This window comes from Sus scrofa, chromosome 7 (assembly GCF_054392235.1).
Source record: "Sus scrofa isolate SSC_HxYL_T2T_F1_AM1 chromosome 7, Sscrofa_HxYL_maternal_Yorkshire_Landrace_v2.0, whole genome shotgun sequence".
Taxonomy (NCBI): Eukaryota; Metazoa; Chordata; class Mammalia; order Artiodactyla; family Suidae; genus Sus; species Sus scrofa.
Window position 1 is genome coordinate 91,880,752 of NC_139389.1, and position 16,826 is coordinate 91,897,577.

The following is a 16,826-nucleotide window of genomic DNA, read 5'->3' on the forward strand; positions in this document are numbered from 1 at the left end:
CTCTTCTGGAAGGCTAACAGTGGCTTCAGATTTATACTCCAGGAAACCTTACTTAAATTGTAGTGTGTGAGAAGAACTAGCCTGCAACTAACAGGCCACAGGTTTTCTAGGCAATCTGCTAGATGGGGATATTAAAAAAGAAATGTGACTTAGTATGGTGGGCTGCTACTGTTAAGAGTTTTTTAACCTCTTCATTATCATATGATCATTTGATAAGATTGTACATCTAACAACTTCCATTACAATATGGCTTGGAATTAGCTTGGGCAAATCCCTGTTAACGCTGAATCAGCTAGCAGGATTCTTATAGGTTTTAGGACACCATTGCTTCCTGTTTTCTCAAAGGTTCTGGAGTTCCCTGCTGGATCAGTGGGTTAAGGATCTGGCGTTGTCACTGCTGCAGTGCAGGTTCAATGGCTGGCCCAGGAACCTCTGCATGCTGTGAGTGCAGCCAAAAAGAGGGGGAAAAAAAGCCGAGGGCCCTGCAGGTTACCTGGCCAATACCAACTGCTCATAGAAGAGAAACTGCACTACCTACTCTGAAAACCCTGAGCCAGGTCTTTCGTTGGGTCAGCTTTTTTTTTTCTTTTTTTGCCATCCCAGGGCATATGGAATTCCTGGGTCGGGGATCAGATTCAAGCTGCAGTTTTGACCTACACCAAAGTTGCAGCAATGCTAGATTCTTAACTCATTGTGCAGGCCAGGGATCGAACCTTTGTCCCAGCACTCCAGAGATGCCACCAATCTCACTACATCACAGCAGGAACTTCTGGGTCGACTTTTTGATATCAAAGTTTTGACTTCTGTTGGGTTCAGATTCCTATGTACAACGATGAGTCAGAGAAGTGAGTTACCTTGCAGATACAGTATGAAAAATTAAGATGATGGTTTTAAGAAGTCATTCTGCATGTAATATATGGGCTGGGGGTTCATGATACATATGCTGATAAATTCTTTGGCAAAGTTTCCTGGGATAATGGAAAGAGCATGGAGTAAGAGTCAAAAGATCTCAATCAAGTCACAGCTTTACTCATCTTAGTTACATTGGGCTATTGCCATCTAAGCACCTAGAAATTTTTCTGAAACCAGGTAAGGGTGGAAAGAATAGTGAATGAATAAGTATCCCTTAACTCTTCTGAGTCCTGTGTTCATCAACTATATAACAAGGTGAGAAAAAACTATATTACGAGGTGAGAATAAATATATACGAAGTATTGGTAAATTGTCAATTCACTACAACATGCTCTTCTCATTATCTATACTTCCAATATTTTATTAAATGCAAAGGTAAGAGAAATCACAAGCAATAACACAGACAAACTTAACCAATATTTTAAAGGGTCGCAAACCTTTATGGAACTGGCCATGCATTCAGAAGCGTCATTTCCATTGGATCATGTTAAAAATAATTTGGGGGGATGGAAGTTAAACAATTCCTAAGATTTTCTCCTAAAATGTCAGCCCTGAGTGAGATTTATGTCTCTGGAACACTTGGCAGGGAACCCCTATGCTGACAACCAGACAGGCATGGCCACCTTCTATTTCTATTTCTGGGACTCCAGGATAGAAGACAGGACACACAGCTTGAACCTCTCACAATTCTGTTTGTGGAAGGGAAGCAGCATGGGGTGAACCATGGAGTCTCATGCTGGGGTGACCGTTCAGGTTTGTTTGCACCTCCTGCCAGACAGACAGAACATCATCTTTTTGCCTGAGGCAGCAGTGCTAACAATTTGCAATCCTTGGATCCTGGACATCATTCTTAGAGTCAGGGAGACTTCACAGAATCTGGTGACTTAACCTGAGTCCATTTACTTAACATTAAATGGTCACCTTGTAGGACACCCCCCCCCCCCCGGTTGTGACATTGTGTTAGAAAAAAGCATCCACTTTCAAAATAGACTCTCTGCAGGTAATATGGGTCAGCTCAGTCTATTATTAGTTCTGCTTTGCAGTGACCACAAAGGGAGTCTAAACTCACTTTTTTGGACCTTTGAATCCTGCAGGCATGTCCTCACCAAAGACCCCCAACCCCCACCTGCTGCCATGGTGATAAACAGAACTGATCCAGGGTTGTCAGTGCAACAACTACCCAGTACCCCATTCTTCCAGAAGCTTCAATACTTCTGCTGACAAATTGAGACAATTCTTCCCCTTCAGAGATAGTCTGTCAATGATGGAAGGTCACAATAAAGGGCAATAAGATATATGAACCCCAAAACAGTGTTTTCAGACAAACTGATGGTATCATGAGAGTCTATTGCCCTAGTCTGTAATTTGAAAGCATGTTCTAAGATGGATAGGACCAGGGAACAAGATAAAAGGCAACAGTTTTAAACCTGGGAAATCTCTTCTTTAGACAAGTGAAATATTTGCAGAATCTGTTACTATGGAGCAGACTAATTATAATATGCTGATAGAATTCCCCTTGAAATGTTCATGGCTTATGGACAGCAAAATGTCCTGCAGAACAAATTATCATCTTGTTTCAGCATGGGTAGAAATGGTAGGAGTCATCTGTACTATAAGGACTAGAAAAATGAATTCGAATAAGATTTGGGAATGTTAAAAAATAGGAGTCCAAGTCCTCCAGGATGCTATATTAAGAAAATAATAGGAGTTCCCATTGTGGTTCAGTGGTTAACGAGTCCAACTAGGAACCATGAGGTTGCAGGTTCTATCCCTGGCCTTGCTCAGTGGGTTAAGGATCTGGTGTTACTGTGACCTGTGGCATAGGTTGCAGACGCGGCTTGGATCCCAAGTTGCTATGGCTCTGGCATAGGCTGGCGACTATAACTCTGATTCGACCCCTAGCCTGGGAACCTCCATATGCTGTGGGAGTGGCCCAAGAAATGACAAAATGACAAAAAAAACAAAAACAAAACCCAATAATAGCTAAGAAAATGAGAACAATTTCTCCCCTCAAAACTCACATCCTATCCCATTTACTTCTCCCTTATTATTATTATGTTATTCCTCACTGGGGCAATTTTCAGTGCTAAGGAGCCACAAACAAAAGTGACAGAAACAATAATGGTTAAAAGAGGAAGACTATGAAAACATGAAAGAAAGAAGAACCAGAACATGTTTACAGGCATTTAAAAGCACACAGACGAGGAGTTCCCATTGCGGCTTGGTGGGTTAAGAACCCAACCAGTATCCATGAGGATGCGGGTTTGATTCCTGGCCTTTTTTCGTGGATTAAGGATCTGGCATTGCCACAGGGGTGGTGTAGGTTGCAGATGTGGCTCAGATCCGACATTGCTGTGGCTGTGGTATGGGCCAGCAGCTGCAGCTCTGATTCAACCCCTAGCCTGAGAACTTCCATGTGCCACAGGTACAGACTTAAAAAGGAAAAAAAAAAAAAAAAAGGGCAGATAGACAAGAGTTGACCACTGAGCAATCCAGCCCTTTCTGAAGACTCTGGAAGTAAGTTTCTCAAGTCAGAAGGAAAGCATAGCCCCAAATACATAGCCAGAAGTACCACCAATTATAACCCACCAATATAACAGAATGTCCAAATGCTTCCTTGAAGCTAAGCAGCCCTTCTCTAACCACAGCATTTGTTAGGAAGTTGATTAACTTAAGTCTTACAAAAGCCCCATGTTGGAAGAACTATGATTGAAAGGCCCTGGCACTTACTAGGGCATCTCTCCTCCTCCTCTGTTGGCTGCTCCTTCTCTGGCTTGGGAGGCCCTCTGATTTTATACACCAAGGCACGGAATTTTCCAGTCCAGGATACGTCCTCTTCTTCCTCTTCCTCTTCCTCCAAGGGAACCCCTAGGAAGACACAGAACAGAGTGACGACCTCAAATGGTATATGAAACCAACATATGATTGAAAGAACACAGAAACACTGCTTTCCACTCTTCGGAACTTTCTGAAGATACTATAGACAGCCTCCCATAAATATGTATCTATATAATATCTTTCGGCAAGTATTTTTTTTAAAAGATAATTTTCTGTATACAAGAACATCAGGTAATTTCAATCCTAAGACTTAACTTTTTCTAACCTAGATCCAAAATGGGCTCTAGAATGTCCAGAAAGAAAGAGTTAACCATGAGTAACTTCACGTGAAAAAAATCATCTTTTATCCACACGTTCCTCAATCCACCCACATACAAGCAGCAAAAATACTGAGAGCTACTGAACACTGGCAGGTACGTACGAAAGTAGGGAGGACTAGTTTATTTTTATTTTTTATTTACTTTATTTTATTTTATTTTAATTTTTGTCTTTTTGCCATTTCTTGGGCCGCTCCCGCGGCATATGGAGGTTCCCAGGCTAGGGGTCCAATCGGAGCTGTAGCCGCCGGCCTACGCCAGAGCCACAGCAATGCAGGATCCGAGCCGCGTCTGTAACCTACATCACAGCTCACGGCAACGCCGGATCCTTAACCCACTGAGCAAAGGCAGGGATCGAACCTGCAACCTCATGGTTCCTAGTTGGATTCATTTCTACTGCGCCACGATGGGAACTCCTATTTTTTTAAGTTTATATGATTTTTATTTTTTTCCATTATGGTTGATTTACAGTGTTGTGTCAATTTCTACTATGCAGCAGAGTGACCCAGTCATACATACATACATATATATATATATTTTTTTTTTCTTTTTTTCACATTATCCTCCATCATGTTCCATCACAAAAGACACTCACGGACTTGGAGAATAGACTTGTGGTTTGCTGAGGGGGAGGGGGAGGGAGTGGGATGGACTGGGAGTTTGGGGTTAATAGATGCAAACTATTGCATTTGGAGTGGATAAGCAATGAAATCCTTCTGTATAGCACAGTGAACTATATCTAGTCATTTGTCAGGGATGACTAGTTTAGAATTCTTAAGGGCAGACGTGCCCATACCTACATCCCTGCAGAAGCTAAAAAGCAAAGGGAATCAGAATCTTGGCTCAGGTGGGAGCAGAGTCTCAACTATCTGACTTTAGGTAAATTGGGAGAGGTTTATATGAAGATCAGTTCTTTTCCTTCCTTCTTCAGAGACCCAGTTCCCTCTCTTAGAGCTCAGCAAAATTTCTTACAGGTAGAAGGAGTTTCAGTCCTGTATTATACCAAGATGATGTCCTGTAGCTTCTCTGACCCAAATAGTTTGGAGAGAATCATCTCTTGGACAATTAGTATTGTTACTTTATTTTTTGTTCATTTAAAAAATTACAGTTGATTTACAATGTTTTGTCAATTTCTGCTGTATAACAAAGTGACCCAGTCATACATATGTACGTTCTTTTTATCCTCCATCATGTTCCATCGCATGTGGTCGGATATAGTTCCCTGTGTTATACAGCAGGATCGCATAGCTTCTTTTAAATAGAAAATTAACTTCACAACCCTCTACTAGCTTCTAAGCAAGGAACTATGAACAGACTTGTCTTTGATAAAGTTCTTGTCTTGGGAGCTCACCACAGTGAAGGAGAAGGTCCTCGTGGAAGTCGTACAGCTCCTCCCGGATCTCTTCTGGACACGGGCAGTTCTCTCCCAGTTGAAAGTTAAGAAGCATGTTGATCTTTGAGGGCCCAAAACAAAACAAAAAGGGTGAGTTGGTTCTCAACATCTCTCCAAATAACTCAGATCCAATCTTAGACACCTAACATTTCTGCAAATTTCATTTAACTCATTTTTCTCCTTTTTGGGTAAAGATGGCCAACACTTAGAAATAGTTTTCAGGAGTTCCTATTGTGGCTCAGTGGGTTAAGGACCCAGTGTTGTCTCTGTGAGGATGCAGGTTGGATCCCTGGCCTTGCTCAGTGGGTTAAGGATCTGGCATTGCCACAAGTTATGATGTAGGTCACAGATGCTGCTCGGAGCTGGTGTTGCTGAGGCGGTATGTAGCCTAGGCCTACAGCTGAAGTTCCCGTTCAACCCTTGGACTGGGAAGTTCCACATGCCACAGGTGTGGCTACAAAAAGGAAAAAAAAAAAACCTAGTTCTCACTTGTTTTCTGATTATAAAGGTAATTTGTCAATTAAAAAAAATTGGAGAATACTTAAAGAAGAAAATTTACTGAGTTCTCACCACCCAAAGATAGCTACTGCTAAAATTTTAGTTATTGTCTTTATGTATGCTGATTGAGATCACAATCTAAATAAACTTTTTTGAATCTCAATTTTTCCACCTAATTTTCTCGAGCATTTAATTTTCTGTTAAAGATCAGGTGCTCTGCATTTCATTATATGGATGAACAGCAATTTATGGAAAAAGTCTAAAATTAATGATCTGCTATGAAATATTTAAGTTGTTCTCCTTTTTTTAATCCTTGTAAATAAAGTTGGTTGGAATTTCCTTTTACATAATTTTTGTTCACATCTCTGATCATTTATTTTGGATAAACTCATTTAAGCACAATGCCTGGATCAAAAGGTTTGCATGTTTTAATGGATTTTGATGCGAACTGCCAAATTGCCCTCCAGAAAGCTCACGACAATTTGCATTATTACCAAATTTATACAAAAGTATGTATTACTTTGCCATTTCCATTACAATAAAGAGAGTTAACATTTTCAAATATTTTCCAATTTAATGGGTAAAAAAATGTATCCATGTTGCTTTAATTTGCATTTAATTGGTGAGGTTGAACTTTATTTTTCCACACAGGGCTGTTTTTATGTCCTAGTTTGTAAATTTCCCATCTATGTTCTTCCTCCATTTTCTGTTGTGGGATGATCTTTTTAAAAATTAACCAACGATGGCTTTGACCATCTCTAGATAACTTTTGGTAATACATACTCCAAATGCATTTCCCAGTTTTTAGTGAGCTTTTAATTTTGTTTACAGAATTTTTGTTGACACAGAGGCTTAACATTTTGCAGCCGGTCTATCATCTTTTTCCTTTACAATTTTGTATCAGAGATTCTCAACTGCTTTTGTTCCATAGATCACTCAGACAGTCTGGTGAAGCCCATGGATTTTTTCCCTCAGATTAATATTTTAAATACCTAAAATGAAATATAGAGGCTTGCCAAGAGAAACAATTCTTCTGAAATCTAGTTATCAAGATCATAAAAACAAATCTGTGATATAGTAACATATATATTTATTAACTCTTTAGACAAAAAGGCCCAGCAGCAGCTTTCACATCCAAGCTGTGATCTTGCAGTAGTGGTGAATGCAAATGATATTTAAGGTATTACAATCACTATAATGCGATATGAAAAAATATGCAATTTCTGTGGGTGACAAAGTCAGGTGTCTGTTTTGCCGCCCACATCAATAATTAAAGAAATGCTATTAGAAATGAATGAAAAGTTGGTAAAAACAAAACTGTCATTTTCCCACTCAGATTCCTGAATGTCTAAATTCTTTCACAGACCCAGGACCCCAGGTTAGTGAATATCTGAAGACGCTAAAATAATAACTAGAGGTAATCTTGTCCCTTTTGCTGCATCAGGCAGGGTGACCCAAACACCAGGCCAAGGGGGTATTTGCACCTTCTGTTTAGGATTTCCAGGTTAAAAAGAATTTATAATCTCTTTTCTTTAACTACGAACTTTATTTAACACTATTAGAAAGATTCTTATTCAAAGCTTCTACTGCGAGCATTTTTTTGGGGGGAGACGGTAGAAGTATTGTTGTAATAAAATAATATCCATAAAACAGAAAGGAAAAGTAATTTTTGTGGTTGTCCCACAATGTTCAATTATGATAATTATTACTATTATTTTCTCATTCTCTTTCAGATTATTTTCTCACATAGATTATCACAGAATATTGGGTAGCGTTCTCTGTGCTATACAGCAGGTCCTCGCTGGCCATTCCACATACCTCAGTGTGCACTGTAACAGCAATATATATTGATGGTTGTTTATTATGTAAAAATGAGATCTGAAGATCTGCTTCCAGAAACAGAAAGTTAATTTCTTTACTGAAAGGTCTTTCCTGGGATGGAACACCTAGAAAGCAAGTGCCCCACCAGCCCTCAGGGCATAACACTGAAAGGGGAGGGAGCTGAATTTTCTGCTGAAGGTCATACCTTGTAAAGACGCCCTTTTCAAAGTGAAAGGCTTGCTGACCATGCTTGGCTAATTTGCCAACAACTGCTAGACTAATCTTAGTTTTACCTACTTTTGGACTTAGTTACATCCCTTAAGTATGTTTTATTTTTTTCCATCTTTCTGAATAGTATATGGATTTAGGGCTGAAAACCTCTATTTCATCCTCCAAGGTTACAGAAGAATGAGGCAATCATCTCACTGTTTTACAAGTCTAATTCCTATGTATCCTATTTTCCAAGTGATTTTGCATTGCTAGGCCCTGAAATGGACTGAAATCCTCCATATCCTTTGTTGATACTACATTCTTAATGATTTGGAAAGTTCTATGGGTAAGTTCCTCCTAGAAATGAACACTCTGGGAGGGATGGCAGATGGGACAGCTGAGTTTGGTAACAGTGCCCCTTCTTTTATTTCATTTCTAGATCAGCAGCACCGGCATCACCTGGAAACATACCAAACATGCACATTCTCAGGCTTTTCCTTAACTCCACTTAATTAGAAACACTACAGGTGGGAACAGCAATCTGTGTGTCATTAAGTCTTCCAGGGATTCTGATGTTTGCTCAAGAATCACTAGCCTAACACATTGGAGAAGAATTTCTTGAAAACATTTCTGAAATGGGTCTGCAATGACTATTCAGAAGATTCTCTAGAAGGCTATAGGAGAACATGATGGTGGGTCCAGAGGATGGCAGAAGAGAAGGTAAGGAAGCAAAGGGGAGAAAGACAGGGTGGAGCCAGCATGGCCCTTCCAGGAGCCAGGATCATGAGCAATGCATCTATAAGGATAGATGGATGACCCAATCCTGGCTGGGTTAAGGAGATGCCAGAAAACATGCATAAACTCTATTCCCTGGCTCACTGACATAGGTCATAAAACATGGCATGAGGCAAATGCAAATACCTTTGACACTAAAACTAATGATAGCTCATCGTCCTTACAGAATGTTTATGATCTGATGGGTTTCCTGCTAAGCAATCTAAGTGAATTATCTCATGGGATCCTCATAAACATTATCCACATTTTGCAGACTGAAGAAGCAGAGACAGAGAGAAGAACTGTGCTAGAGACTAAACAGTGAGTGATGGGGGAGCCAGGGTGGGAGCCAGGGTCTGAAGCCAACACCGGTATTGTAATCACCACATCATCTGCCTTCCCATTTTTCACAAACACGAGTCAGCATCTGCCCAGCAAAAGAGGAGATCTTCACACCTGTTGCCAGCCTAAAAGCAGCCTGACAACATTTGTAAAGCCTTCAAGAATCATTCATACTCATGACATTTTCCTCAGCACAGCACAAAGGCTCTGCTCCCATCAATCCACAGGGCCTCTGCATCTTGCCTCTAGCAAAGAGATGATGAGCTCTGTCTGCTCTTTATCAAGGCCAGTATCAGTCAAGGGAATCTATGAGTTTCATTTTAAAGCCAACAATAACTATCTGTCACCTATAAAATAGGCTTTAGGAAAGTTAATTGGGCTACATTGTGGTTGCGTCATGAATATAAAAGCGTGGTAATTATACTGACAACAATTTATGGATAGGCTGCTTATTAAGTATATATAAGATCCAAAGGTTTGGTTTCAGAGGAAGAAAATGAATTTCTTCACTGAAATATCTATCTTCTCTTTTGAACACTGAAGGAGCTGTGTCAAGCAGCCTGCAGGATACACGTGAGTAGCTAAGCAGGGCGACAAATGGAAAACTATTATTTCACAAGATGTCCTTCTCTGGTCGGCAAGTTTCTCACCAGGATTTTAATTTTTTTCAAAGCAGCCTTTCTGTCTGGTCAAGGCTGACTATAATGTGGGTACCACCAATAATGAAGATGACACATCACAGAGGACACACTTTCTCAGGCCCAGAGGTGGGGGATGCTTAGAGGGGGTCTCCATCACTATGTGATGAGCTTTGGGTGCTTGGATGTGGAAGACCATGCAGGGCACCTGCTCTCATGAGTCGGGAAATGCTGACCGTATTCTGTTGATCTCTGATGGAAAGCAGTGAATTCTGGAAGAACTGGACAGAAATTCTTCTAAGGGTGCTGGATATTGATCTGGACTTTGACTCACTGATGGGGTGCTGGCACAAGGGAACGAGGTAGGGAAAGACACCTGGACCCACGTGCTTTTGGAAGATTATTTTCCCACCCAAGACAGATGTCATTTGTCTCAGCATAGGACTAGCCTGCTTCCTAGCCAGCATCTTTCTATCTCCTGCTCTCTTGTGGCTGCCTCTTATCCTAGCATATAATGGCTTCATGTACTCTGCATTGTAGGGTTCAATTTCTTCCTAGGAATGGGATGGAGGATCAGGAGGGGTTCTCACCTGCTCCTGTGGGGGTGAGCGGAACTCCCTGGTCTTCCGGGCGGTCAGGGCTGCAGACATGTTCAGGGCCTGCATGAGCTCATTGTAGCGGAACTTCTGATTTGCCTGGAGCTTGGAGACATAAATGTCACCAAATGCCACAATGGCCTCCACCCGGTGCTGCAGCTCACAGTCACAGAGATAGCTGAGGAGTTCACACATCTGCAAAAGTGTACACACATGAGAACATAATAATACTTCACGTACAGGAATGAAGCAGCTGCCACCCCCATTTTACATACGGTAATACTGAGACCTAAGGAACAGAAGATTTAAGGAACTTTCCCAGTGTCACACAGTAACCATTGAGCTGTTACTGGAATTCAAGTTGGCCATTACTGGGTTACATTGGATTAGTACTTGGACCCGGAACCCAGCTCTTCACTGCAGAGGCTAGAGAACAACAGGAGAACCAGCTCACTAAAGACAGGGCACATCTGCCTGTACAGAGAACAGCATCTGTAGGAGAGCATTCTCCTAGGGCTCTAAGCTCAGTACAGAAACCACCTGTCTGCACTGGCTTCTTTCTGACTTCTCCCAGCTCTGGATAATGGGAACGTGAGACTTCCGTTTCTGTTCCCATCTTCCATTGTTTTTGTTTATTGGTACGGCTTTTCTTTGATCAGTTCTTTAGGATGGTTATAACTGAGCTTATCGCCATTAAAAGTTATGCTAATAATGAAAAACTACAGCCATGACTTATTGAGTGCTATTTGCCAGACTTTGTTCCAGGCATTTGCCATACTTGATGTGTGTTTCTCCCATTTTTGCTAAAGGACAAGTTCTATTAACCCATCTTCTTAGCCCCTCACAGGTGACTGAAGGATACTCTGTGGCGTGTCCGGGCGCAGACAGGGCCCCTGGTGGTGGGGTGCTGTCACCAAGCAGGACAGTTTCTGCACACCTCTGCTCCAGGTAAACTGGGACCCAGAGCTTGTGCTTGTCCTACTTATGATTACAATTACAGCATTTTATTAAAAATTATGTGAGTCAATGAAATAGGAAAACTAGGTTAAATGACTAGGAAACATCACTGGAAAGTAAGTTTTTTTTTTTTTTTTAAAGATGCTAAAATAGAGTGTGAATTAGAAAACTATACAAAATTGGGGGAAATGATAAAAATCTAGAAGCATTTTGCATTCAGGTTGCCTCCCACTTACCTCTGAATCTGTAGTCTACCCTAAAGACCCCACACTGGCAGTCGTAGATGGTGTGTGACAGGTGTCACCCATAGAAAAGAGAGGACTCTCCATGCCAGTCTGGGGCTCATTAAAGAAAAGATCTTTGCCCTCCATCAAAAGAGTACATTTCTATGTTTTAATAAAATACTGATGGTATATATATGAAATTCATTATGCTTCTCCACTATATTCAACGTTTTGATGAACCGACCGCCTACCAATCCCACTATAGCTTCAACTATGGATTACATAGTTATATTTTAAGATAAAATAGATTTCAAATCACATTTTATAAAAAGACATCTTAATATTATGTTTTCTTATGTCATCATCCACATTTTACAAATCATAAAATGAAGGCTGATGGGCAACTGATTTGGCAAATTTATTTAGCTAATAAGTGGCTGAGGAATAGGAACTGAAATCCAGGGGTGCCTGAGCCAGGCCCACGCTACTGAGACAAATTTTTCTCTTTATTTTCATTTATCTCTTCTCACTGCATAGGAGATAAAGTCACCATCACCTTCGTTGCATCCCTTATATCAAGCATAAGACTATGTTTTAGGAAACACTGATATTCCCCAAGTGATTCCAAGGGAGCAGCTCTAAGTGAGCAGGACTCAGCTCAGGTGGCATTTTCTCTGAATGCCCGGGTAGCAGGTCCATGACGGGGAGTACAGCAACAAGTGAGAGCAGGTGACCAGTGTGTCATACTATAAGTCAGTTCCTTTGGTCTTCTCCACAGCCAAAGGCTCCTCCCTGTGTCTGGACAACAGCTCACAAATGAGCCCCCCCGCCTTTTTTTTTTTTTTTTTTTTTTTGTCTTTTCTAGGGACCCACCCATGGCACATGGAGGTTCCCAGGCTAGGGGTCTAATCGGAGCTGTAGCTGCCGGCCTACACCAGAGCCACAGCAATGCAGGATCCGAGCTGCGTCTGTGACCTATACCACAACTCACAGCAACACCGATCCTTAACCTACTGAGCAAGGCCAGGGATCGAACCCACAACCTCATGGTTCCTATTGGATTCGTTAACCACTGAGCCATGATGGGAACTCCCACAAAGGAGCCCTTTAGCCCCAATGAGATAAGATCAGAGCAAATCCCACACTGGTGTCAGATAAACAATTCTAAAGCCTGTGCCTTATTGACGGGGCTGGAATTCTTGCTTTGGTTTGGGGAGACTTAGGGAAGACCTTCCAGCTTAAAAACAAGCAGGACAAATGAGCCTCCCCAGGAGCATCTCTGCCACACTCCACTTTTAGGCCAGCGTCCACCATCCTGGCCTCACCACCAGGCTGCAATCTCCCTCCCCCAGCTCTGTCCAAGGGTGGGATGCCCACTGCCTGGAGTTACCTGCAGCTTGACCGACTCCGGTAATCGAGTCTGCAACAAGCCTTTGACAGGAGCCTCCTTGTTGGCCTTTTCCCCAGCCTCCACCGCCTTCTCTTCCACCTGGGTCACCTCCTCCTTCTCTGCGCCCTCCTCTGACTCCCCACTGTGCTCCCCGAACACGGAGGGATCGATGAGGAGGAGGATCTGCCGAACATCGTCATCGTCGAACACCCCCATGACCAGCAGGGTTCCGATGAGCTTCAGCACAGGCACGAACTGGAACTCCACTGACCCCCCGACAGGGTCCCGGATGTGGGCTCCGCTGCACTGCACCGCCTCGGTCAGCATGCTCAGCGCCTTCGTCTTGAGAAGCTCCAGGGGGATCTCAGGGCTCTGCTTCTGGTGCTCCTCGCCCGTGGCGACAAAGCAGGGGGTGGAGAACCTGAACCCCGGCTTGAGGCAGGTTCTCAATCCCACCCCAGGGAGCCCATGCCTCTTGGACTCGTCCGGGTATAGGCGGATTTTCCTGGTGGCGCTGGCGATGGGGATGATGTATTCATTCTTCATCATCAGCTTCCTCTCCTTGGCGCTGGCCAGGTGGATGCTGATGAGCAGGTCGTAGAAGCCGGAGCGCAAGAGGCCGGGGAGGTACTTGTTGTCAATGGAGTGGAGCAGCTGGGAGAGGTCCACGTGGCTGCACAGTGCATAGGCCACCCGGTTGTTTCCCAGGGCACACACGGCGCTGTAGAGTCTCAGCGTGTGGTAGTGGAACCGCATCAGGTCCTCCTGCTCGCAGAGCTCCAGGATGTCCACACACCTGAGGAGGAGACAGGGAGGAAGACGTGCCAGAATTCAGTGGCGTGTTTACCCTCTGAATCCCCAGGGATTTCCCTTGACCCAGTGAAGGCAAGGATGTGGGGGGAGGGGGGAGCCTGCTGGAGTCTTTGCCCCACTTTCTCTTACAGGTTATGATTCCTCTCCTAGTTCTGTCCACATTCCAGCTCCTGATAACCCACCATTTCTAATTATAAGGGTCTCAAAAGCCGGTAAGAGACTTTACAGACACTAGCTTACCCAAGCCTCTATTATCAGGGAAAACCCACAAATCTCAAAACTGAAAACCATCAGGGAAATACTGCATAATAACCTACATGGGAAAAGAATTTGAAAAGGAATGGAGAGTTGTCTATGTAGTCACTTTTCTGTACACCTGAAACTAATACAACTTTGTAAGTCAAATAACTCCAATTAAAAAATAAAAAGCTGATGGAATTCCCACTGTGACTCAGTGGAAACAAAACTGTATGCATGAGGATGTGGGTTCAATCCCTGGCCTTCCTCAGTGGGTCAGGGATCCTGTGTTGCCATGAACTGTGGTATAGGCTGGCATAGTCAGTTTCCGATCTCCATCCTGATTTTAGAGGTGGCTTTGATCCTGCGTTGTTGTGGCTGTGGGGTATGGCAGGAGCTGCAGCTCTGATTCAACCCCTGGCCTGGGAACTTCCATATGCTGCGGGTGTGGCCCTAAAAAGCAGAACAAACAAAAAAATCATACAGGCACATGACAGGTGACTTGGTCCTCTTATCTGTAGGCTTGGGGAGATCCTGTTTCCTGATGTAAGAGCCTCTCAAAAGATGTCGCCAAAGCCCTCCATCAATCTACCACCTGTGTCATCTGCATAATCTTCAGATGACACCATCGTCCATGGGGCCTTCCTTCGCCTGAAATCACACATACACACCCCTGCACTCTTGTCCAGAGAGGACACACTTTCCAACCTGAGATGAGCTGGCATAGTCAGTTTCTGATCTCCATCCTGATTTTAGAGATTTCTTTGCCCTGTACTATGCCCTCGTGTTTGGGGGCCCAGAGCACAGGCTCTGATCTTTGCTGAGACTTTCCATTGTGTCTTACTCCTCACTGTGGATCTGAGGACCATTTGCAATTGGCTAACTTGGCTGGACTCCTGGTCTCTTCTGCTCCCTCCCTACACTAGCCTGTCCCGCTGCTGCCCAGGACCCAGGGGGACACCTAAATGGGAGCTACACGGGTGTCAAAAACCTCTGCTCTCTATTACTTTATTATTTTAGTCCAAGAGATCAAGGGGTAGTAAATATTCATAAAAATAAAATCTATTCTTACCATATACATAAACTGAACTAGATTTTACCTACCCAATTTCATCCCCCTCCCAGCAATCCTTTGGGTGGGTATTTATCTCATTGTATCAATGAGGATTCTGAGGCCTGGGGTACATGAGTTATTCATGCAAGGCCTCAGAGCCAGGAAGTGGTAGGGCTGGAATTAAACCTAAGCCATAATCCAAGAGCACCTCTTAAAGAGGAGGGATCAGGAGGCTAACTCTTGGTTCTCCAAGCAAGCCAGACATGCCTCATTCTTCCCCTTCTTGCCATCAATAACATACATTTCTGGGTCACACTGGGGTCTTTGATTAAAGGCATGGGAATGTTCCTGAATGCAGGTGCCCAGAGCTGCAGTGAAAGAAAGCAGGCACATCACTGTGAATATCCTGCTGATTTTGAGTGAATAATGCAAACGGGGAAAGGGAAAAAGAGAAACCAAGGCTCCAGGGCAATCAGCAGTCATCTTGGGACCTTGGCCAATGAGAATGCTCTCCGTTCCCTTCTGGGCTCACTGGGCCCTGCCTCCCTGCCTCCCAGGCTTCCCCTTCCTCCGTGGGCCCCTCCACTACCTGTTCTCCTCAGGGATGTGCAGCGCCATCATCTGCAGGGGCTCCAGGCACTGCACCATCCAGCCGTGGCGCTCGCTCACCCGCTCCATCTCCACTTTCAGGAAGCTGTTGGGCATGCGGCTCCAGAGCACGGGCTGGATGGTCTGGACGTCCAGCCGAGGCGGGCACTGTGGGACTGGGTTCTTCTCTTCGCTCTTGAATATGGCTGCCGACAGGGGCATGGCATTCTGGAGCAAAGCAGTAAGGCATTGGAGAAGGAAACACACGTGCAACCCAGAGACCCTCTGTGGCTGGGCAATGAGCCTAGCTCCCACTACCCACCAGGAGGAGGATACATTAAAGAGAGAGGTATATGTAGGGACCAGTGAGGGCTTTACCAGCATCAATTAAGACCTGACATAATGGGTTCTATGAGCATTCATTAATTTTTTTTTAAGCACCCAACAGAAGTGGGGGAAGGGGAAAATGGGAACCTATGCTGTGTTGTATGAATTTTACAGGCAAGTACAGAGGTTTAGGGGGTATATGAGAAGCAAGAAGGGACAGATCCCCAGTTTTATTAGGTCTGAACTTCCCCCCACAATGGTCAGTGCACCTTCTCATGTCACAGCCATTGGACGGGGAGACGGAGAAATACCTTCAGCTTCCCGAGTTCGAACTGAAACAATGAAGTGCTCGTAGGCTGCAGGAAGACTGCTGGAAACACTTTGGTATTGGGCTCCACCTGGAAACCAAAACAAAGCCAGAGGTTTGCCCAGAATTCTAAAATCACAGGCAGCTAGGTCATGGCTATTTCTTTTTTTTTTTCTTTGTCTTTTTGCTATTTCTTGGGCCGCTCCCACGGCATATGGAGGTTCCCAGGCTAGGGGTCGAATCGGAGCTGTAGCCACGGGCCTACGCCAGAGCCACAGCAACGCGGGATCCGAGCCGCGTCTGCAACCTACACCACAGCTCACGGCAACGCCGGATCCTTAACCCACTGAGCAAGGGCAGGGACCGAACCCGCAACCTCATGGTTCCTAGTCGGATTCGTTAACCACTGCGCCACAACGGGAACTCCAGGTCATGGCTATTTCAATCAACGCCCTCACTCCAGGTTGAGCTGAAAGAGGACAGTTAACTGGCTGCTCACTCTCCACTGCTCAGACGTCTCAGAGACGGGGTACCTGCTGGTCGTTGTTGTCACGGCTTCCCACCTTCCACGTGCCCTTCCTTCTCCAGGC

General features: G+C 44.0%; 1 protein-coding gene across 10 annotated transcripts in view; it reads right to left on the minus strand.

Moving 5' to 3' along the window:
• Window positions 1-16,826, minus strand: part of RYR3 (ryanodine receptor 3) — a 568,796-nt gene that overhangs the window by 185,707 nt on the left and 366,263 nt on the right. For all 10 annotated transcript variants that reach the window (XR_014810912.1, XR_014810914.1, XR_014810913.1 and 7 more), the window contains exons 33-38: window positions 16,241-16,327; window positions 15,604-15,830; window positions 12,911-13,706; window positions 10,334-10,534; window positions 5,419-5,521; window positions 3,643-3,780 (exon numbers count right to left, since the gene is read on the minus strand). Coding sequence is in view for 6 of the 10 variants with exons in the window: in XM_084969350.1 (XP_084825476.1) it covers window positions 3,643-3,780; window positions 5,419-5,521; window positions 10,334-10,534; window positions 12,911-13,706; window positions 15,604-15,830; window positions 16,241-16,327 (1,552 nt within the window). In the remaining 4 variants the exon portion in view is untranslated. The remainder of the gene's footprint in view (window positions 1-3,642; window positions 3,781-5,418; window positions 5,522-10,333; window positions 10,535-12,910; window positions 13,707-15,603; window positions 15,831-16,240; window positions 16,328-16,826) is intronic.